The sequence below is a fragment of the Sorex fumeus genome, unplaced genomic scaffold (assembly GCF_029834395.1).
Source record: "Sorex fumeus unplaced genomic scaffold, SorFum_2.1 ptg000098l, whole genome shotgun sequence".
Lineage (NCBI taxonomy): Eukaryota > Metazoa > Chordata > Mammalia > Eulipotyphla > Soricidae > Sorex > Sorex fumeus.
In genome coordinates, this window is record NW_026606155.1 from 74986265 (window position 1) to 75009129 (window position 22865).

Sequence of the window (22865 nt, forward strand, 5' to 3'; positions counted from 1 at the left end):
ATGATTCCTCTGGTCAATAATTAGGGCTGTGAGCAGTATACAGAAGAGAAAGTCATTTCCTAACAACTTGGAGACAGTGGAAATGAGACAGCTTGATGAGAGTCAACCAGTGAAGAATAGAATCAAGTCTAAAGCCCTGGTCGCATTATTTTATTGTCAAATTTTACCGATTTAATTGATGATAGTGATCTGGAGAAAGCTTGATTCAACACCAGGGAGTGGCTAGCTTAGCAAAACAGGATATAACAGAACAAGCACGGCTATATGCCTTCAGCACTGCCCATGAGGAAGAAAAGCTGCAGTTGACTTTGTAAACATTTGTGTGAAATATTTTCTCTGTTGCAGTGATAGTTTATCTTACTCCCTCAAAATCCAACCCAACCATCTTCTAGGGTCAGTCAGTGGTTCTCTGGTAAAAACAGCAGTTTTGAGAATTGGGTCAGCCTGCCCTTTATAAGGGCTTCTTTTATGTGTTTTTATCATTGGGGGCCACACTTTGTGGTTCCAGACACATGGGACCATTCCAATATAGTAATTTTCAAAATGGAATGCTCAGATCAGTGAGCAGAATCATCATTATTTGAGAACATTCTAGAAATGCACAGCGGGTAGGGCATTTGCCTTGCATGCGGCCGACCCTGTTGACCCGAGTTCGATTCCTTCGTCCCTCTCGGAGAGACTGGCAAGCTACCAAAAGTATCTTGCTCGCATGGCAAAGCCTGGCAAGCTACCCGTGACATATTCGATATGCTAAACACAGTAACAACAAAGTCTCACAATGGAGACGTTACTGGGTCCGCTCGAGCAAATTGATGAACAACGGAGGACAGTGACAGTGACAGTGCTAGAAATGTATCCCCTTTGCCCCCAAGCACTAGTTGGGAACATTCACCTAAAGTAAAATAAACATTTTGAAGCTTTAAGAAAAACCCAAGTACTGATACCTGGGTCCAACTCTGGAAATTGTGATTTAATTTTGATTTTTTTAAATGTTTTGCTTTTTGGGTCCCACCCGGCAATGCACAGGGGTTACTCCTGGCTCTGAACTCAGAAATTACCCCTGGCGGTGCTCAGGGGACCATATAGGATGCTGGGAATCGAACCCAGGTTGGCCGCATGCAAGGCAAATGCTCTACCTGCTGTACTATCGCTCCACCCCCAGATTGTGATTTAATTGAACTGGGTATGACTTGGGTTTTAGAAAACTTTTACTGTTATTTTTGCTAGTTTGGAGGCCACATCCAGCAATGCTCAGGGACTACTCCTGTCCTTGTGCTGAGGAATAACTCTAATTGGTGCTTGGGAAAATTATATGCAGTGTCGGGATCAAACCAGGATTGACTGGATGCAAAGCAAGCAAGCACCTTAACCTCTGGACTCTTTCTCTCTTTCTCTGGCTCCTGGAAAAAAAATTAAAGATCTCTAGGTGCTCCAAAATGTGCAGGCCTTGATGGGCTTAATTATATTTTTTCTACTATGACTGACTAGAGTGTGAACTCAAGATTCTCCTGGCCATTCAGGAAGCCATGGCAGTCTTTGCTGCAGTAAGTATCCTGAGATCAGAAGCTTCACTGCTCTTTGGACTCCACTTACATACCCTGTTCTTCACGGATGGGCAGATAACTACCACAGAGGGCAAGCACAGAGGGCCCTGAGGTTGGCACAGTTCAAGGGAGGAGGCCACATAGATTTAGGAAAGATCCAGGTGAATTTCCTCCTCCTTTTTCTTATGCTGTTCCCACTGTCTCCTTACACAATCTTTTTCATGTTTCCTAGTCATTTCTCATTTTCTTCCCTCCCCCTTTGGCTAGACTTCCAACAGTGGTTCTCTTTGTGGGTGGTACTATCGCCTAGTGGTGATTCATACATTTGTGGAGGCTGTGTGTGTGTGTGTGTGTGTGCACAGAGAGAAGATAACTTGCTCACATGGAGTATAAAAATCAAAATAAGGTATTAGACAATCCCCAATGAAAAGAATTCTGAGATAATGTCAGTAAAATTGTGATCTGAGAAATGAATTGTGAGTGCTGGGGTTGGGGCATGAGGGAAAAGGGAACTTGAAATAATGGTGGAGGGCTCCTGGCACTCTGGTGGTAGGTCTGGTGTTGCACCACTACAAATACAAACAATAGTGACATTGGTACACCTGTAATATATATATATATATATATATATATATATATATATATTTGGGCCCTCCCATTGATCGTCGATTTGCTCGAGCGGGCCCAGTAACGTCTCCATTGGAGACTTTGTTGTTACTGTGTCTGGCATATCGAATACTCTCGGTAGCTTGCCGGGCTCTCCGAGATATACCACTCCCCTATAAACAAATGAGAAAGAACACTGCTGAGTGCCTAGTGTGTACCAGTGGCTTTGCCATGTGCTGTGTCATGTCACTCTGTCATCTCTCCTGTGTTCCCAACCTCCTGTTGAGCTGGGGTCACTCTCCCCTACTTTTCAGTGAGAAGTCACTTCACGCGGGGTGCAAGAGCTAATTTTGCCCTAATCTTGTGGTCACAGATAAGTGCTAGGATTTCTAGAGAGTCACTCATGCCAAAAAAAAACAAAACCCATAGATAGTATTTTATAAATAAACCACTTCCCTTCTACTACTTATTTGTGTCTTTTTAGATAATATATATATATATATAATTGTACATGTAGGTAAATTAAATTTTAAGTTGTAACTCAGGACTATAAAGAGGATATGAAAATGTTATTGAAATAGTGTTGGGGTCAGAGAGATAGTACAGTGGTAGGACACTTTCCTTGCTTTTGGCCTACTTAGGTTCCACACCCGGCACCCTCTGTGGTCCTCTGAACCCTGCCAGGAGAGATCCCTGAGCACAGGGCTAGGAGTAAGCCCTGAGTACTGCCCGGCCTGGTCCAAAAACCAAAAACCAAATAAATAAAATGCAGTGGGGTAAGAGAGACAGTAAAAAAGTTAAAGCATTTGCCTTGCATGAAGATCACCCTGGTTTGATCCCTAGCAATGCGAGGTGTGGTTCTCCCCTCCCCGTCCCCCCAGTAAAACAAACAATCCTTGGTGTTTGGCCTTGGTGATGCGTCCCCACACCCACTCCCACTCTCCTCCCCCGCAGAGTACTGAGACTTATAAGGTAGGTGTTAGGGGTGGCATCTCTGGACGGAAGGCAGGATGTGGCTCAGTAAGTTGAGAAGACAGATGTCCCACAATTCTGGGCTGAAGCTCAACTGTTAGCTGAAAACAAGGACCACGTATGTAGTACGTATGTAAGGAAAGGGATGTCCAGAGGACAGGTTGATTTCTCGGGCGCGAAATGGCTCTAGTTCTGCTATTCCCACCTTAAGTTCCCCCTGTGTCCCCGCCCCCGTTTCTGGGAGCCGGTTCCGCATTGGAAGGTCACTCAGGCTGGTTTCCACTAGTCTTTGCAAGGGGGCCTGCGGGAGGGACTCAAACTGGCCCCCCGCCGCGACCTAAGTTCCTCCCGACACTGGCTGCCGGCTTTCCCTAAGTAGCTAGGGAAACGAAAGTCCCTACTCCCCGGGGCCAACGCCCAGGAACCTGAGAACCTGCGAAAATATTCCCAAGAAACAACTTCTAAGATTTGATCACAGAAAGGAAAGGAAATTTAAGGACCGAGAGACGGGAGAGAAAGAAGAACAGGAAATAAGAATAAAGAAAAGAAAGGGTGTGTGTGCTGGGGACTGGGGCTGAGCAGGGCTTGGCCTGCGGGGTAGGTCGCCGCCCCGCGGACGGCGCCCTGGGCTGGGCCCTGTGGCCGCACCCGGCGCGTCACCGCGGCGCGCAGCTCCGCCCGGCTCCGCTGCCGGCCTCTCGCGGCGACGGCTCCCGGCTCCCGGTGGACTGCGGTGGGGCTGCTCGCGCTCCCGCTTCCCGCGGCCCGAGGACCCGCGCCGGGGGTGAGAGCGCAGGTAGAAGCCCGGGCGCGCGCGAGGGCGCTGGGCGCACGGCGCGGGCCGGGCTGCGGGAGGCGGGAGGCGGTGGAAAGCGTCCGGGAAGTGCCCGGAGATTGGGTGTAAGTAGGAGAGAGAGGAAGATGAGACGGTGAGAGGCCGAAGACTCGAGGACAGGGACCCGGGGGCGTCGGAAGCGGGGTTCGGGGAAGCGCCGAGTGCGGCGGAGTCCCTCCCCTCTTCTCCCCGCGCCGTGCGGGGCGGACAGAGTGAGCGCGGGCCCCGGCGTGGTTTACACCCCGTCTGCAAGCACGCAAACTCCGCTGTGCTCAATGAAACCCCACGCAAGATCGCGTGCGGCCAGCGGACACTGAGCGGGAGGTCATGCTCCACTTACCCGCGAGCGGGGAGTTCATGTGTGGCGAGGCCTCCGAGGTGGGAGTGCAGAGATGCTGTCGAAAGTGACGTTCCGGTGTCGATCGAACACCACCACCACCACCACCACCGCTCCCGCTGCTGCTTTTGTATAGGTGGCTGGCCTAGACATAGATTTGTATTTGCCCCCAAACTGGCAGACTACCACTAGCAGTGATTAGCTCCTGGAGGATGGGCAGAGATGATCAGCCGAGAGGACTTGAACTACCCTCCCCACCACCCCCCTTGTAAAGTGCAGCTAGATCTCCCCTTCACAAACTCCAGGGTGTAAAAGAATTTGAACTGTTTTTACAGCTGACTTCACATAGCGGTAGGGAGTTTACCTTGCACGCAGCCGGCCGGCCAGCGGACCAGGGTTCAGTTCCTCCGGCCCTCTCAGGAGCACCCAGGCCACCTACCAAGAGTATCTCGCCCTCACGGCAAAGCCTGGCAAGTTACTGGGGACGTATTTGATATGCCAAACACAGTAACAAGTCTCACAATGGAGACGTTACTGGGCCTGCTGGAACAAATTGATGAACAACCGGAGGACAGAGCAGTGCTGTCGTTTTCACTTTGTGGCTTGTTTTGCTTGTTTTGGGGTCACTCACACCCAGAGGTGGTCAGCTGAGTGCTGGGTGTGGTGGTGGTGGTTATGTAGTACTGAGGATCAATCCATAGCAATCCATAGCTTCTGGCTTGCAAAGCATGTCTCAGCTCATTGAACTAGTTTGAGATTAAGAAAAGAAAAGAAAAATCTCCAGTTAATTTTGAGATTGCTCATTCTTCCCCTGGGGGCTCAGGTAATACATCACAGGAGGGAAGTATACAGGACACAGAGGCTATAATTCCTGGTTTAATTTGTTCATACCGATGTCCAGGGAGATATTCTACAATTCTTTTTTTGAGGGGAAGTTGTGTGTGTGTGTGTGTGTGTGTGTGTGTGTGTGTGATTCCAATAGAGCTTGGGGACCCTAGGGTTGTACCCACTGATGCCTGGGGACCATACAGTGCTGGGGATGATCCTGAGGTTGCCTGCTTTCATTAAAGACTACTGTCTCTTCAGCTTCACCCTTCAGGGTTCTTAAGCTGATTTAATAATTTGGTCCACATCAATTAACAGGAGAAAAACAAAATTAATTTTACATACAAGGAACTCATTAAAGAACGTCAATAGAAAGTTTATGTGCTATCTTGAATGGCACCTGAGCTTCAAAAGGGAAGGAAAAGAATTCACAGGATGAGAAGAAAATGAGATGTTTGATAATTCACTGTTTACTCTGCCATAAAAGATAAGTCATGAACATTTATATTTAGTCATAACTCTCACTATGGGCGAGGCCTCTTATCTAAATTCTTTCAGGCAGTTAAGGTAGGTGTAAACAAGTTCTTCTTGAGTCTTGATTTTTCACTCAAACTCATCTACATGCTGAAGTGACACAATTTGGTGAGGTATATTCTGAACCCATTCCCTAGATTACTAGCCCATTCAAATATTCTTGGAGTACTGCCCATAAGTTCTTGCACATGAAGGCCTAAGTGATTAACTTAACAAAATACTTAGTCCTCAATTACTTAAACACAAAGAGATAAGGATTTGCCCAGGTAACTGAAAACATTCCACATAACACAAGTTCAAGCATTCTCTCAGGCAGAATGGAAGTTAATGGAAATTCTAGGTGATCTTTGGATGGACTCCTTAAAAATTGGGTGCAAATATTATACACTCTTAGCTTGCTTGCTTTCTTTCTTTCTTTCTTTCTTTCTTTCTTTCTTTCTTTCTTTCTTTTTTCCCTGCGATGCACTGGAATTACTTCTGGCTCTGCACTCAGGAATTGCTCCTGGCGTTGCTCAGGGGACCATATGCGATTCTGGAAATTGAACTCAGGTCGGCCATGTGCAAAGCAAACGCCCTACCCGCTGTACTGTCACTCCAGCCCCTACACTCTTAGTTTTCGATGGAAGGACCTTATAAATTTCACTAGATTCCTAAAAACCTCCAAATACTACTGAATTTAGCATTGTAGATACACTCATATTCAAGGCTAAAAATGTCTCTCGAGGGTTGGAGAGAGAGTACAGCGTGTTTGCTCTGCATGCCGCAAATCCAGGTTTGATTCCGGCACTCCATATGGTCCCTTGAGCCTTGTCAGGAGTGATCACTGAGTGCGGAGCCAAGAGTTAGCCTGGATGTAGCTCTAAAAAGTGGGAAAAAAGTCTCTGTTCTCAGGAATGTATAGTCTGGTAGGTTTATAGACAGATGAGCAGGGAATGTGTTCCTATGAGAGAATAAGCATGGTGCTGCAAAAAGGAACAGAGAGAGGGCCACCTAAACAGATTGGGGGCTGGGTGTCAGCAAAGACTCATCAGAGGGACTGATTGGTAGAGGCTGCAGAGGGAACCACAGAAATTAAGGGAAGAGAGAATTTCAGTGAATTATCAGAATGTTGTACTTTCCTTGAATATAACTTGAGAGGCGAAATCAGACAAGGACCAAGACCTTGTACTAATAATATTCTTATAGTAACCAGAGCTCTTTTGGTTACCTAAGAGAGTAGGCTGAGAGAAGAATTGGGGACAGAAATTCATTCATTTGAAGGGAAGAAGTGAATACAGACAACTTGATCAAAATGTGCTGTTTCTCTGGAGTTCTGACTCCAGAATGCAGATTCTAAGTGTGACCCTACTAGGTAGGGATCACACAGAGTGCCCTTGGAGGCCTCCTTTATCCTCTCCTAAGAGGTCATGACCCTTTCCTATCGAGTCTTCACTTTTATTTGATTTCCTTGCTCCTTCAATCCTTGGTACCACAAAACACCAGAAACAAAACTCTCCTGCTTTTACCCTTCTCCAAGAACCTTTTCCCAACTCCTTTCCCTGGGAACATTCTCTCCAGGATGAATCCAGTCCTGGAAAAAGAAACATTGGCTGTTCTCTGCCTATCGCTCACTGACATTTCTAGGAGGGCCCTGGGAAAGGTCTGCTCTGTACAGCCAGGTGCTCATCCCCTGTCTCTTTCTCCTTCTAGGTATCTTGTGATTGGCCAGGTACCAGTCATGGAGAAATCTCATGCACGTGTATCTGCCCACTGGGACATCCTCTCCGCGGAGAACCGCTTCCTGGCCACACTTCCTGAGCTGGGGACCATAAAGAAGTCTCACGGGCACACTTATGCCCACCCGGACATTCTCTCCTTGGAGAACCGCTGCCTGGCCACACTTCCTGATCTAAAGAGCACTGTGTCTGCCAGTTCCTTGCTCCAAAGTCTCCAGAAATCTCCCCTGCTGCAAAGTGATCTGTGCAGGCTGCACACTACCAAGTGTCAGCTCTATGAACCTCCAAGCTGGAAGGCTCAGTGCCTCTCTGAGAAACTAGACCTGTTGATCCGCCCCAGCACCCTGACGCCCATCTCTGCCCAGGAAACTACTCGGGGAGCTGCTTTGGTAATAGGTCCTGACCCCTCTCACCATCCATCCTGTCACATTGGATGTACATGGGCCTTGATTTCAGTGTCTCCCCTTCAGTCTATTCTGTCTATATACTTTCTCTGCTCGGAACCTCTTCCTGAGGCGCTCTTCCCCACAGAAATGTCTTCGTCATTTTGGTGCTCTTACTGCAGGTCAAGTTCAGAGGATCTGGACTATAAGGTCAAAGCAGGCCCTGTCCTTATAAACCTTCTCAGGAAGAGAACCAACATGCTATTAGGGTGGCTGCGTCAGTTTGGTGCTTTTGAGGTCTTACCTGAGGCACAGACATCTTTCAGGGCTCACGTTTCTGCATGTGTGGATAATAAACATACAGTTAGGGCCAGAGTCATGGTACAGCAGGGAGTGTGTTTGCCTTGTACATATCCAACCCAGTTTCGATCCCCGGCCTCCCCAGCACTGCCAGGAATAATTCGTACGTACAGAGCCATGAGTAACGAAACATCGCCAGGTGCGACCCAAAAAACCAAAACCAAAACAGAAAAAAGCAGTGGTGCTCAGGGGTTACTTCTAGGCACTGTGCTCAGGGGTTGCTTTTGGTGTGCTTGGGACATCATGTGGTGGTAAGGATGAAACCTGAGGTTCCCACATGCAGATCCTGTGCTCTAGCCTATTGAAGCATCTCTCCTGACCCTAAGTATTAAAAGATGGTTATGGTCTTGTCTTCTCTCTGGGAGCCACCTTCAATCCACGTGTGTATGTGCATGGGTCTGTGGGTACATGTTGTGATTCATAACTGCTCTGTCCCTAGGATCATCATTCCTCGTCCGAAGAAGAGAAAAATGCAGAGAAGAAGGAATGGGTGGAGGTTCAAATGCCTTTTTACAGCCTGAGCTTGGGTGATGAGAAAGAGGAGGATGTTCTGCCCTTGCAGCTCAGCTCTGGAGAGCCTTGTCCTGAGTCCACTGACCATATCCTTCAGGGAAAAAAGGTGACATTTCAGAGTGGGTGGTGGAGGTGGAGAGGAAAATGGGTGGAGGCAGAAGGAATAGGGACTGAAGGGTCACCCAGTTTTATCCCTGGACTGGAAGGGGAGAGAGGAGATATAACCTAGCTCTTATTTTTCTTCCCCAATTCTCACCTCTGAGCAAAAATATTTTTCTGAGGGCTGGAAAAGATAGTACCATGAGGTAGGTCATTTGCCTTGCATGCATCATACCTGGGTTCAATTCCCAGCATCCCTTGTGATCCCCTGATCCTGGCCAGAAGTGATCCTTGAGCATGGAGTCAAGAGTAAGCCCTGAGCACAGCAGGGTGTGACCCCAAAACAAAACAAGCAAAACTCTTTCTGAATAAGGATCCATCTCTTTTTTCCCTGGTTTTGAGTGTTGTCAAGTGGGTACTTAATGCTGGTCCTTATGAGCTCTTTATTCTGACCCCACCCCCTTCCCCTTTTCTAGATGACTCTAATAAACTACCTGTGCTCTGCTTTGGTATCAAATATAAAAGACATAGAAAATCTCTTGGAAGTCTGTAAAGAACTGGCACCTTTGGAACCCGAGTTTATTCTTAAGGTACTGTGGTGTGAAGGAAGGGGTGGGAGTAAAGGCTGGGAGGTGAGGAATGTGTGTAGGTTGTGAGCGGGACACAAAGAGCCCCATATTGGGGTGGAAGGAGTTTTACTTAGAAAGAGAGCAGGAACTCAGGGCGAGGCTGAAGCCTAAGTCCTATGGTTTGCGAGGAGTGGGGGTGGGGTATAGAACTGTGGAAGGGGATACTTGGTTTTTTTCAGCAGGTATACAGTGGTAGTTAGAGAACCACTCCAGCAGATATAATGAGAATTAGTTCTAGCTCTTAAAGAATTTACGGTATTATTAGGGAGGCAAAACTCTCCCAAATATTATACAAATACAAAGGTATCATTCATAGTGAATGTTCAGAAGGGGATAGTGGGAGAACATGTTTGCTTTGAGGCTTTGGAAGATCACGAATCATGAATCATGACCATCCTGTTATTCGTCGATTGCCTCGAGCAGGCCCCAGTAATGTCTCCTTCATCCTAGCCCTGAGATTTTTAAGAAAGTGCTATATTCAAGGCTCTTTAGGAGAATGAGACCCATCCTTGTTACTGGTATTTGGAATATTGGGTACGCCACGGGGAGTTTGCCAGACTCTGCCGTCTTCCAAAAAGGCTTTGGAAGATGGAAAGTTTAATTAGCATTTTGGACTGTGGGTAAGTTTTTGATGTGGTGGTAGGAGGTCTTCCAAAGAGAGAAAGGATAATTTGGGAGGCGAACAGTAGAAGAGGAAGAAGAGAGTCTACCAAGGAGGATGTGGGCTTAATTACTGGGAACAGAGATTGTAAAATCAAAGGACATGAACTTCATGTCTTGCAGGCAGTCTGGTGGGCTTAGGAAAGGTTTTATAGAGGTAGGTTAGCAAGTATTATTAAGCAAGTACTTATTAATTAGTTCAGCAGTGTAGTTTATGATGTGGAACTATGGGAATACCAGAGGTCCCAACCTTTCCCACCCTGTGCCCTAGGCGTCTCTGTATGTCAGGCAGCAACTCAACATCCGGGACGTGGCCAACAAACTCTTGGCCATTGCTGCCTTTTTGCCTCTCTGCCGCCCATACCTGCGACGCTATTTTGGTGCCATTGTCCAGCTGCCTTCTGACTGGATCCAAGTAGCCGAATTCTACCAGGTATGATATTCACTTCCCTCTCCTTGCTTTGATCAGTTGATTCCCTTCTTCCTCACTAGATCCCTGGAGAAGAGTCTCAGATCCTTTGGCCTCTGTGTAGCTGACATCAGCTTTGGGGCTCACACCAAATGACTTTTTCCATATCAGGCTGAGTTGCCCAGTTGGGAGAATATATTTGAGATGGGCTAGATAGCAGTTTGAGAAAAACTGGACTTATTTTGGACTTGGTGTTTATAATGAAAGTAATAAGAATCACAAAGCTGGAGAGATAGTAAAGAGGCTAGGGCATTTGCCTTGCATATGGTTGGTCCTAGTCTGACCCCCACCACTGCATATAGTTCCCTGAGCAAAAAACCAGGGCTAGGCCATGAGCATCTCTAGGTGTGACCTCAAATCTTCCTAAAACAAACAAGCAAGCAAACAGAAAATCTTCTAACTGGCCTATGTGATTTGTCATTTTTGAGGCCAGGAACTTGTCCTCTGTTCTGTGTTCCCAGGCGGTCTTGTTTTACTTAACAGTTCATTTATTTCTTTGTTGGGCCGCACAGCTATACTCAGGGGCTATTCCTGACTCTGTGCTCTGGAGTGACCCCTGGCGGTCCTTGGGGTATTAAGCCCGGGTAGGTGGGATGCAGGGCGAATGCCTCAACTCTCTGATCCCTTCGTTTTACTTCATTTTAATTTAATTTGTTTTGTTTGGGGGCCACTCTCAGTGGTACTCGGGGACCATGAGGTGCCAGGGATTGACCTCAGGCTTCCTCCCATCTACAGAACTTGCTCTCCAGCCTGATGAACTGTTTCTCTGGCCCCTCGTTTTATTTCAGAAGCCTTGTTTGATATCTTCTTTCTCTCTGACAGATGCTGGCTAAAGAAGGAGTTAACAAACTGGCTCCCCTGCCGGCCTGCCTGCGCGCTGCTATGACAGACAAATTCGCCGAGTTTGATGAGTACCAGCTGGCTAAGTACAACCCTCGGAAGCACCGGGCCAAGACTCGCCCTCAATCGTCCCCCCGCCCTTCAGTTAGTTGTGGCTTTGGCTCTGGTCATCCATGGCCTTTTCTCTAGAAAGGGAGGGATAAAGAAACATACAGGTTTCAGGGACCCCACCTAAAGCCTATGACCTATTCCCTCCACCCATGACAAAGGGGTTCAGGAGTCTGGGAGGGTAGGGGCGGGGGAAGTGGGGACAGAGAGGGCAGGGCTGCCTCTGCAGTTGGTTTCCTTTTCGGTAGAGATGGGATTTCAGGGCTATTAAAATGGATCTCCCTAAAGATACCTCCATTCCCCATATTGAAATCGCTTTTCTTGTCCTTACAAAATACGAAGGATCTATTTTTTGGGTCACGACGCTATTTGCCAAGGTGCCTTCAGCCATTTAGGACCGCACAGAGGAAGGTGAGTGCCTGCCTGGACTTCTATGTATGCATGAATTATTTTCTGGCTAATATTTAGAAGTGGAAATCCATTTGCTTTAGAAATATGAAGAATGGGCGTGGTGGGCATAAAGTTGGTTTCCTATGAGGAAATTCTCTGCTCCGATGAGGAATGAAGGATGCAGGTTTTGAGGTTCCTGGGAAGGCTTCCCCAACCTTTGTTATGCACCATTCTAATTTCTTTTGGATTATTATTATTATTTTAGTTTTTGGTGAAGCAAGGTAAAGGTAAAGGTAAAGGCCCTCCCGTTGATCATCGATTTGCTCGAGCGGGCCCAGTAACGTCTCCACTGGAGACTTTGTTGTTACTGTGTCTGGCATATCGAATACTCTCGGTAGCTTGCCGGGCTCTCCGAGAGGGGCAGAGGAATCGAACTCGGGTTGGCCATGTTGGCTGCGTGCAAGGCAAACGCCCTACCCGCTGTGCTATCGCTCCTTGGTGAAGCAAGATAGTTTTTATTGAAGCTTACTTAAAAAGATGTGAGGAAAGAGAAAGAGAGGAAATACATGCTCAAGGAGAACGGAGGCAGGGCTGGAGTGATAGTACAGTGGGTAGGGCGTTTGCCTTGCCTGCGGTCAACCCGGGTTCGATTCCCAGCATTCCATATGGTCCCCCAAGCACCGCCAGGATAATTCCTGAGTCCACAGCCAGGAGTAACCCTTGTGCATCGCCAGGTGTGACCCAAAAAGCCAAATAAGAAAAAGAACAGTCTTCTTCAGAGTGGATAAAGCAGAGACATAGAGACAAGCAAGCGAGATGCGTGCTCGAGGGAGAAGATGGGCTTGAAAAAAGCCTGCTCCAGATTTTTTTTAAGCAGCCACAAAATAATTTGTTATATATTGCTTGTTATAAAATAAATTACAAATGGAAATATCAAAAAATAGCTCAGTAAAAGAAAATTTGTGAAAATTCACTATGGTTGTATTCAAGTCATTGTCTGGGGGTTTCCTGAGCTGTGTTGCTAGTTGATTGGATTTTTTTAACCGGTGTCTTATCCAATTGAATGCATGAGTTAGGAACATTATGAGACACCTATATTCCAAATGTTGTTTTAGAACAAAATAAGTTTTTAAAAACTTTATTGACAAATAGGGTACTGCACTTAGTGGTTTTTGAGCATTGGATTTAGATTCAGAGCACATGAATTTGAATTCCACCTTTCACAACTTGCTGGTTATGTGACCTTGGCCAAATGGCACACACTTTCCTGCCTCAGTTTCCTCAGCTATAAAGTGGGGATAATAGCAGTATCCACTTCATTACATTTTTTCTTTTGGTTTTGGGTTCAACCTGGTGTTGTTTTGGGGCTACCCCAGAGTATTGCTCAGGGCTCACTCAGGGGTCATTTCCTGCAATGCTATGAATTATAAATCAAATATAAATTTGGTTATAAATCAAATCCAGGCCTCCTCCATTGAAAGCATCCCAATACTTTGAGTTATCTCCCTGCTCCTTCATTGGATTAAAAAAAATAAAACAGTTAATGTTTTTGAAGTATTTCAAACAATACCTAGCATTGTGTTAATTATTACCACCACCACTGTCTTAGAATAATAGTGTTATGAAAATAAATATTTACCATGAAAACACATCTCATTTGGTCATCTCTGTTAATGTGTACCAAATTTAGCTTTTTCTTTTCTTTTTTCACCATAGATGATTCTGACAGATAATTTCTCTATATTTTTTAATTTTATTTTTTTGTTGTTGTTATTGTTTTGGTACCACCTCTGGCAGTTCTTAGGGGTTCTGCCAGGAATTACTCCTGGTGGTGCTCAGAGGACCAAATGAGATGCCAGGGTCAGCTGCATGCAAGGCATGTACTGTCACTCTAGCCCCCATTTTAATTTTGTTTTGGCAAGCCATGCCCAGTGGTGCTCAGTGCTTACTCCTGGTGTTGCTCAGCAGATCATATGAGGTGCTGGGGATTGAACCTGGGTTGGTTGCATGCAAGGCAAGCATCCTACCCACTGTAGTATCTCTCCAGCCCCTCCTTTCAGTTTTTAGGTGCTCACAGTCTGTGTGATGCTAATGCCTGCATCAATCTATTCCAGGAACCATGATTTAAAGAAATGCTGCTTGTCCCTTTCCTTCACTCTATGAATAAGGCATGCTCTAATCATTCCATCCCCTTCTAGTTTTTCACAAACCACTGATTCCTCATTCTGTCTCTTGTAAATATGAAACAAAATGACCATCCAATGGACTGATATTTCAGCTCTTTGCAGGGAATCTTGTGGCTTCAGATTTTTTTTATTCTTTGCCTAAATCTCCTTTGGGGAAAGATACCACCTTAGAGGGAGAGGGTGGTCTTAGGCTATTCTTTATGTTTTGTTTTTGCTTTTGTGGGTCACACCCAGCGATGCACAGGGGTTACTCCTGGCTCATGCAATCAGGACTTACTCCTGGCAGTGCTTGGGGGACCATATGGGATGCTGGGAATCGAACCCAGGTCGGCCACGTGCAAGGCAAATGCCGTACCTGCTGTGCTATCATTCCAGGCCCCTAGGCTCTTCTTTCTGAAGATGGTGACCATAGTTATATATAAATAAGATCTGTGGTACTGACTGGTGTTTTCACAGTTTGAGGAAACCTACCATGCAGAGCCAGAGAAAAAGGAGCAGTCAAAGTTCACCCTGAAGAAGTTAGTACAGCGACTGCATATTCGGGAACCTGCCCAGCATGTCCAAGCCTTACTTGGCTACAGGTGGGTTCTGCTTTGAATATGTATTGCTTCCAGGTAAACGTGAGTTTTTCTTTTTATTTTCTTATATTTTGGGAGTTGGTGGTGGTGGGGGTAGTACTCCCAACAGTGTTTGGGAGTTATTCCCAGCTGTGTTGAGGATCACTCCCAGTAGTGGCAGAAATCGATCCCCCTACCTCTTGCATGCAAAGCATGTACTAAGCCCATTAAGAAATCTCTCTGACACCCCTCTACCCATGCCCATGACTTTTCAACACTCATGGTCCCAGTTCTCCTGACCTCAGAAGCATTAGTGTAGGCAAACCTGGCCACAAAATGACCCACTGGCTTTGACTCACTATACTTTCCTCTTCTGAGTTTTCTTCTTTCTTTTGATTCTAAGGTGGCAAATTCTTCCTCTTTCTCTGCCCCAGATACCCTGACAACCTACAGGCCTTTTCTCGGAGTCGCCTTCCAGGGCCATGGGATTCAAGCAAAGCTGGGAAGAGGATGAAGCTCTCTCGACCAGTGACCTGGGAGCGAGAGCTGAGCTCGCGGGGGAACAAAGCCGCTGTCTGGGAAGATCTCATCGGTACAATAACTTTGACATTCATGCCCCATCCTCCCTTTCCTATTTATTCCTCTGCATTTTTTTTCTTCTTATATTTATTTATTGAATCACGGTGGGAAAAGTTACAAAGTTTTCAGGTTTAAGTCTCGGCCATACAATGATCAAACACCTTTCCCCTCACCAGTACTCATTTTTCACCACCAAGAACCCCCAAGTACTCACCCTCCCACCCTTCCCAATGCCTGTGAGGCAGATGATTTCCACTTAACTTTTCTCTACATTGATTACATTCATTTGCTCAAGCGGGCCAAGTAACGTCTCCATTGGAGACTTTGTTGTTACTGTGTCTGGCATATCGAATACTCTCGGTAGCTTGCCGGGCTCTCCGAGAGGGGCGGAGGAATCGAACTCGGGTCGGCCATGTTGGCTGCGTGCAAGGCAGATGCCCTACCCGCTGTGCTATCACTATTTTGACAAAAGATACACCATTATTGTTTAGAATCCGCGCCCCCCCAACAATCAGAATTGCTAAAAAGGCATTGTGAAATACTTTGTTTTCTATAGCTGGTTATGAGAATCATATACTGATTTTGGATTTCTGCAAAGAGCCAGATAATTACAAGATTGGTTTTGGTGTGTCTGATGTTATGCCGTGCTGGAGAGTCGCTCATGGGGCGGGTAACTCGTGACTTCGGTAGGGTGTGAAGGACGTGCCAGTACTGCCCCCCCTTCCCATGAGACTGCAGTTGCCCCATTACCTTCGGTTCGTACCTGGATTTCCTATAAGCTCTGAGGTGGCAGCCACCTTGCTGCCAGGGGGGAAAAAGGCGGAAGGGAGCAACACCCTTTCCCTCCCAAGGACACATGGCGCCCTAGTTTAACTCATGGTCCATTCACTTTTCTGCCGCAAGCTGCCGGGTTCTGGATTAAGTCCTTTTGCCTCTGGAGCCATGGCCGTGCCAGAGAGCCGCTTGTGGGGGGGCAACTCGTGACCTGGGTAGGGCGTAAAGAACGAGCCGGTACTGCCCCCCTTCCCATGAGACTGCAATTGCCCCGTCACTGCTGGCTCATATCTGGCTTTCCAATAAGCTCTGAGCCGGCGGCCACCTTGTATGCAGTCCAGATGCATTTCTGCCAAAGCCGCTGGGTTTCAAGATTTGTTTCTGAGTCTCCGGTATCATGGTTATTAATCAGCTTGATCAGGAGCCAGAGAGGCCGTTTGTAGGTGGCGACTCGGGATCTCGTTGGGATGGGGAGAAAGAGTCGGCTCCACCCCCATGTGGTGAGGCCCCGTGTGTCTTGTTACTGCAGGCCCAAACCTGACTGTCCAGTGGCCTCTGGAGGATGGCGGTCACCAGGCCGCCAGGGGGAACAGGCCAAGGCACAAAACCTCTTCCCACCTGGAGTGGCCCAGCGCCAGTAGCCTACTGCAGGAACAGGACGCATTTCTGTCAAAAGCCTTTGGGTTCCGAGTTTCGTTTCTGAGTTTCTGGGATCATGACCATTAAGCAGTTCGATCAGGAACCAGAGAGGCCATGCCTCCAAATATATAGCTGAGCCGGAGGTGGTTTGTGGGTGTGTCTCCCACATACCTAACTTTTGGCCGTTTACTTTTTCTTGGTAAACTTTGCCCCAGGTTTTTGGTGTCTGGCCAAAGGCACAGCAGCAATTTTGGGGTATCTGAAAGTCTGATGGTGCCATCAGGCTGCTGATGCACTCACCTCAGAGGTACAGATTAACTTGCTGGCGGCACCATACCCCCTGCAAAATGAATTTTTAGAATACTCCGGAATAGGGCCAGTGAGATATCTCAGTGCACTATAAAGCATGCTTTGCACGAAGAAGGCCTAAGTATGATTCCAGTACCACTTGGTCCCCTGGGCACTGTTGGGAATATCTCCTGAGTACCAAACCAGGAGTAGCCCCTGAGCACAGTTGGATGTAGCCCCCCCAAATCAGAATGAATAATAAATAGAATATGCCAGGATATATGTATATGTAGTTTTGTAACTAGCATGTTATAAAACATGTGGCTGGTGACCTGGTGCCTTATTCTCTGTACTAGTTCTCTGGCCCCACCTGTCTTGAATTTTCTTTCTTTTTCTCTTTCTTTTTTTTTTTCTTTCTGGTGAGTGTGGGGAAGCTTCATGGTTTTTTTATTTATTTTTTTATTTTTTTTTGCTTTTGCTTTTTGGGTCACACCCAGCGATGCTCAGGGGTTACTCCTGGCTCTGTGCTCAGGAATTATTCCTGGCAGTGCTTGGGAGACCTAAGGGGGTGCCGGGGATTGAACTCGGGTTGGCCACATGTGAGGCAAAAGCCCTACCCACTATATTATCACTCCGACCTGGAAGCTTCATATTTTAAATATTATTTATTTTGGTGGTGGTGGTAGTGGGGGCTTTGAACCACACCTGGCAGTGTTTAGGATCTGTTTCTGACTCCGTGCTCAGGAATGAGTAGGTTTCAAGGGACCATATGTGGTGCTGGGGGTTTGAACCAGGGTCAGCTGCATACAAGGCACACACCCTAGCCCCTGTGTTAGCTCTCTTGTCATTGTCCTGAAATTTCTTTGAAGTTTCTATGAACTCCTTGCTCTGTTCTTTTGTGCTGTCTCACTCATCCTTTGTGCGTTTTCCTCTCCCTACCTCCCCTACAGACAACGAGAAGCTTCCCTTTATGGCCATGCTTCGGAATCTGTGTAACCTGCTGCGCGTGGGAATCAGTGAGCATCACCACGAGATGGTTCTCCAGAAACTCCAGCATGAGGTAAGTGAGGAGGGTGGGCACCAGAGCTGGGTGTGGAGAAGCCAGGCTCTTCTGAGTGGCTGTGAAGGTCCTGGCCACCCAGTGATGTCCCTGTGGGCTGTGAATAGTTATCTAGATGCAGATAGGCTGGGGAGGGAGGGCTCACATTTGAGAGATTAGAGTGGAAGGAAGAATGCTCACTTTTTCTTTTCTTTGTTTTAATTTTCTGAAACCAGGGACACACTATGAAGAGACAACTCTTTGGTTTAGCTAACAGTAGAGGGAGCCTGCTGTACTTTCTCACCTTTCTTCTTTACCTCTTGACATATTCTCATATAATAGTGATTTTTGTTGTTGTTGTTATTCTTCTTTTTCATTTTTTGAAGTAAAAGTGTTTTACTTAGAGAAATATAAAGGGAGGGAGAGACAGAGAGAGAGAGAGACAGAGAGAAAGAGATGTTCAAGACAGTAGTACCTTCTGTGGAGTTCATACCCAATTCAATCAGCTTAATCAATGTCTGAATAAATAGCAGTACTCCTACATTTAAAAAAAAAGAGAGAGTGAGTAATACCTTCTCCAGAGGGGAAAAAGAAATGTGTATCTCAGCTTGAGATGTGGGAGATATCCATTGAATATCCATTTTATCTTTCCTTTCTTCCTTCCTTCCCACAAATATAATAGTTACCTCACACTCTTGGTCCTTGTGGCCCCTGAATACAGCCCCTACCCCTTGCAATATTCTCTGGTCCTCTGCTCATATCTCTTCTTTGTGCTTTCCAGAAGTCAGTGATCCACAGCCGGCAGTTTCCATTCAGGTTCCTCAATGCCCATGATTCCATCGACCGTCTTGAGGCTCAGCTGAAAAACAGAGGTATTATCTCACTTCTCACAGCTCTAGATTTTTTTTTCATGTTGGCATAGATGAGAAGCTGCATGCTTTTTTGCTTCTTTCCTTTCAGTCTTGGGAACAGGGTGGGCAGAGGCTAGATCCTTGCCAGGGTTGGATTCAGGACAGTTCCTTTATTTTTGGTTTTTGAACCATACCCAGTGTCACTGAGGGACCATGTGATACTAGGGATTGAACCCTGGATTCCAGCATGCAAAGCATGCAGTCAGCCCTTTGAGCTCTCTCTCTCTCCAGCTCCTGAGGACAGTGTTTGAGAGGGATATAAGGTGAGAGAATAGATAATGCCTGACTGGAATACTTACTATTGTCATGCAGAGTTGCCATTTCCTTCCAACACAAAACTGGTGAGTCGGATAATTAGCAATCCAATAAACAGAAGGAAGTTTGCCTATCAGAAACTCTCAGGACGTCGGGAACTTCGAACAGCAATGATGTTGCCTGTGATATATGAGCAGCTCAAGAGGGAGAAACTGAAAATAAACAAGACCAGGTGTGTGTGTGTGTTCTTTCTTTTTTGATTTCATTATTTTTATTTTTTTGTTTTTTGAGCCACACCCAGGAGTGCTCAGAGTCCTCTTGTCTCATGTTGTTCCTGACTGTATTGCTGGGGATCAAAGCCATGTTTGATCTGCATGCATGCACATATTCCAGCCCTCTTGTTACTTAATTTTTTTCTTTTGACACATATGAAGATAATATCATCAGGCCAAAGAGATAACTCAGTGTGCTAGAGCGCATGCTTGCTATGTGGGAGGCTTAGGTTCAGTTCCACGCTCTGCAGGAAGTCATGTCCATTACCTCCCCTGGAAGCAGTACCCAAGCACACCGTCCACTGTGGCTCCCAAAATTTTCTCAGACTGAGAGATAATATAAGGAATAAAGTCCTTGTCTTACATGTGACCATTTTGGCCAACCTCTGTTTGATCCCCACTGCTTACACATTGTCCTTTGGGCACAGCTGGGGGTTACTCCAGAGTCAGAAATAGTTCCTAAGCACCCAAATGAGTGGCCCCTCTCCATCAAAAATTATTTTGAAAAATTTTAAATAATGACATAGTAATGAGAATAATGTAGGAGGTTGGCTTTGGCTCAAGTGATAGAGCACATGCCAAACGAGAAAATGTGTGACCCTGAGTTTGATCAGCACCTCCGGGTGCGGTCCTGGTGGTTCACAAGCACCTGAAGGGCTGAACATCACACTGAACCCTTCTTTCTACATCTTTCCTGCCTGCAGACAGTGGAAATACGATAGTGCGATACTAGCTCGCTATCGACAGGCCCTGGAGACAGCTATGAACCTGTCCGTGAAGCACAGCCTGCCCCCACTGCCCGGACGTACCATCTTGATCTACCTGGTTGATGCCGATGCAGACAAATTCTACCCCAAGAGCAATCCACAAGGGGTAATAAAACAAAACAAAACAAACAAACAAAACTAATAAGTTGAAGGAGGTTGCGGATATTGGTGGAATGCTGGAGATCCTCAGAAAGTCTCTGCTCCAGATCTGATTTCACAAGCAAGGACTCAGAACCATCATAAGTGGCATGCATTTGGTCCCCTCTATTCGATCTTGGTTCCCAGTCAGAATTCCTGGAACATCACCTGTTGTGCATAGATTACAGTTACCAGCATTTCACACCAGGCTGGGACTGTGGGACTGGATCATCTCTAAACTCCTCTCACCAAACTTGTCCCAGGGATGCCTTGGGGCAGGGGATCTTGGCCCCTCTGGGTGTCCCTCTCCAGTTAGCTCTTCTAGTGTGATGCTGAAATTGTCCTCTCTGATTGGAGAAGTTGTCACTTTGCCCTTTCCTCCACCCCTCAACCCATGGAGATGATTGATTTCCAGGGCTTGATTGGCCAAAGTGGATTCCAAAATAGGGGACACTAATTCATTTCACCCTATTCTCTCAGCCACCTCTCAACTACGTGCTCCTGTTGATCGCGATGACAATGGCACGGGCTGAGCATGCGGATCTTTTGCTGTTCGGGTTTGACTGTTGGAAGTCGGCTGTGCTGAAAGCAGGCGAGGGCATCCTGAAGACTGCCACCCAACTCCAGGCCCAAGTTCAGGTCAGAGACCCATCCTGCCATGCCAGAGTGTAGGCCTGGGCAAAAATCTGGGAAGAACTTGACTCTCATGAGAGGTGTGGAGAGCCACAGTTTTGAGGAGTATTTGAGCAGAACTGCTTGTGGAGTTTGTTGCTGACAAACATCTCTCCTGCTCACCTGACTTGAGCATCTTTCCTTCAGGAGTTCATCTCGAATGCTGATTCTTCAGAAAGTTGTGAGTGTTCCGTGACTACTGTGGGGAAGTATCTGCTGTCCCTGGCTATCCAGAGGGTCCCAGTGAGTACTGGCTGGTTCCTGAGAAACCCTGTTGCTCCACAAAGGCTACATCTCATTGCTCCAAGTTAAACATGCCAAATGTATTCAGTACTCAGGTCAGCTCCATTCTTACTACAGCCCCTGCTTGGGGTATGCTGGTTGAGGTTTAACTGTTGGGTCTCCAGAAAAAATAGTCTCCAGGAGGTGGGGAGATAGTACGAAGGGTAGAGCATTTTCCTTGCATGTGATCAACCCAGGTTTGCTCTCTGCACCCCGTACAGGTTTGATGATCTGAGCATACATCAGGAGTGATTCCTGAGCCCAGAGCCAGGAGAAAGCCCTGAGCATAACTGGGTGTGGTCCCAAAACAAAAACAAAAGTCTCCATCAGTAGCATTTGCTACTTTCCAGGGTGTTCATACTCCTACCGTGACAGAGTCCAAGCTCCCAGCGTGATGTCAGTAAACAGAGTTGGCAAGAAATGCCCAGTTGCATTTGTGAGCAGATGGTCTCTCTGCACAATGAAAATAGAGAATAGAGCAGATGCATGGTGAACTGTGATAACACAAATAGAATGTGAAGAGTTTTGTGAATGCCTTGCTTTTGTTTTTAATAAATTGTTTCATGCAATGTATGGTTCTACAATTTAATTTTTGAGAGTAGTTTTGTTTAACAGCTGGTTCACAAAGTTTCTAAACATTTGATCCCTTGTATGGTCCTGAATGAACTAGTTACAGAACAACTAACACCTACCTCCATGTGGATGCCCCTTCAAGTCAGTGTTGTGTCTTTATCCCTGCCCACGGCATTCTCAGGGAGATGGTTGCTAATCCTGAGTACTCCTTTCCTCAGATCTTATGATGTCCTGAATTCTTTAGCATCTCTTCGATGCTCTCATCCCCTCTCTTTTCACCTTTTCAGGTGGACAGGGTCATCCTCTTTGGTGACAGCATGACTGAAACAAAAATCTGTTTGGCTAAAAGACTCTTCTGGAAGCATGTAAATCCCAAGTGCCTCTTTGTGGGAATTCTCCTAAGAGAAACGCATTATCCGTAAGTGTCCTTCCCTTTTTGCCCAGTATTAGCATATGGTGCTCCCTGTCCCTCTCTACCCTCCCAGTGCTGGGCACACCTTCTGGACTCATCTCTTTGTCTCTTACTTGTATGTTACTTCTGGTGCTAGATGGAACTTTCTATGAAGACTTTGCATAGTCTTGTCTCATTTGTGAAGGTCTGCCCCAGCCCCGCCTGGAACATTTCATTGGCAGGGGTGGCATTTCATGCTACAATGGTTCTGTGTTTCTGTCATTGTTTCTAATGGTTGGTGACTTCTTCCTTTGCCAGGTATCCAACTCAAAGGCCCAATGATGTGACGTTCTCGGGCTGTACAGATGGGCTACTGAAGTGAGTATAGGCCCCCCACACTGAAGGAAGTGGTCGGGGTCTTTATTATAAATTTTTTTTTCAGAAATATCTCTGGCTTATGTTACACTTACATCCTTCTTTTTGGATAGACATCTTATTCCTTTTTGTTTTGTTTATCTTGGTTTGTTTTTTGTTCTAAGGCTATAGCTGGCAGTGTCTGTGGGCTCAGTGCTACGAGACAAGTCATGTAATTCAGGGCTCCAGAACATCGGATCGTTCCAGCCCTTTGAGATTTTATTTTTCTCAGGAATAGGACTTATCACAGCCCTATTTTATTCCTTTTATAGCTGTTTGGGCATATAAGTCACACAGTGTTAGAGGGAC

The 22865-nt window shown here is 46.5% G+C and overlaps 1 protein-coding gene across 1 annotated transcript in view; it reads left to right on the forward strand.

The window, feature by feature from the left end:
* Positions 1 to 3825: 3825 nt before the first annotated feature.
* The window catches only part of TEP1 (telomerase associated protein 1), a 48229-nt gene continuing 29189 nt past the window's right edge, over positions 3826 to 22865 (forward strand). Inside the window, exons 1-16 of the mRNA XM_056133940.1 lie at positions 3826 to 3918; positions 7343 to 7757; positions 8551 to 8730; positions 9200 to 9313; positions 10284 to 10445; positions 11304 to 11465; positions 14462 to 14586; positions 14997 to 15154; positions 17793 to 17902; positions 18663 to 18753; positions 19105 to 19279; positions 20024 to 20192; positions 20705 to 20863; positions 21044 to 21139; positions 22039 to 22169; positions 22461 to 22520. Coding sequence (XP_055989915.1) covers positions 7371 to 7757; positions 8551 to 8730; positions 9200 to 9313; positions 10284 to 10445; positions 11304 to 11465; positions 14462 to 14586; positions 14997 to 15154; positions 17793 to 17902; positions 18663 to 18753; positions 19105 to 19279; positions 20024 to 20192; positions 20705 to 20863; positions 21044 to 21139; positions 22039 to 22169; positions 22461 to 22520 — 2279 coding nt within the window. The 5' untranslated portion in view covers positions 3826 to 3918; positions 7343 to 7370. The remainder of the gene's footprint in view (positions 3919 to 7342; positions 7758 to 8550; positions 8731 to 9199; positions 9314 to 10283; positions 10446 to 11303; positions 11466 to 14461; positions 14587 to 14996; positions 15155 to 17792; positions 17903 to 18662; positions 18754 to 19104; positions 19280 to 20023; positions 20193 to 20704; positions 20864 to 21043; positions 21140 to 22038; positions 22170 to 22460; positions 22521 to 22865) is intronic.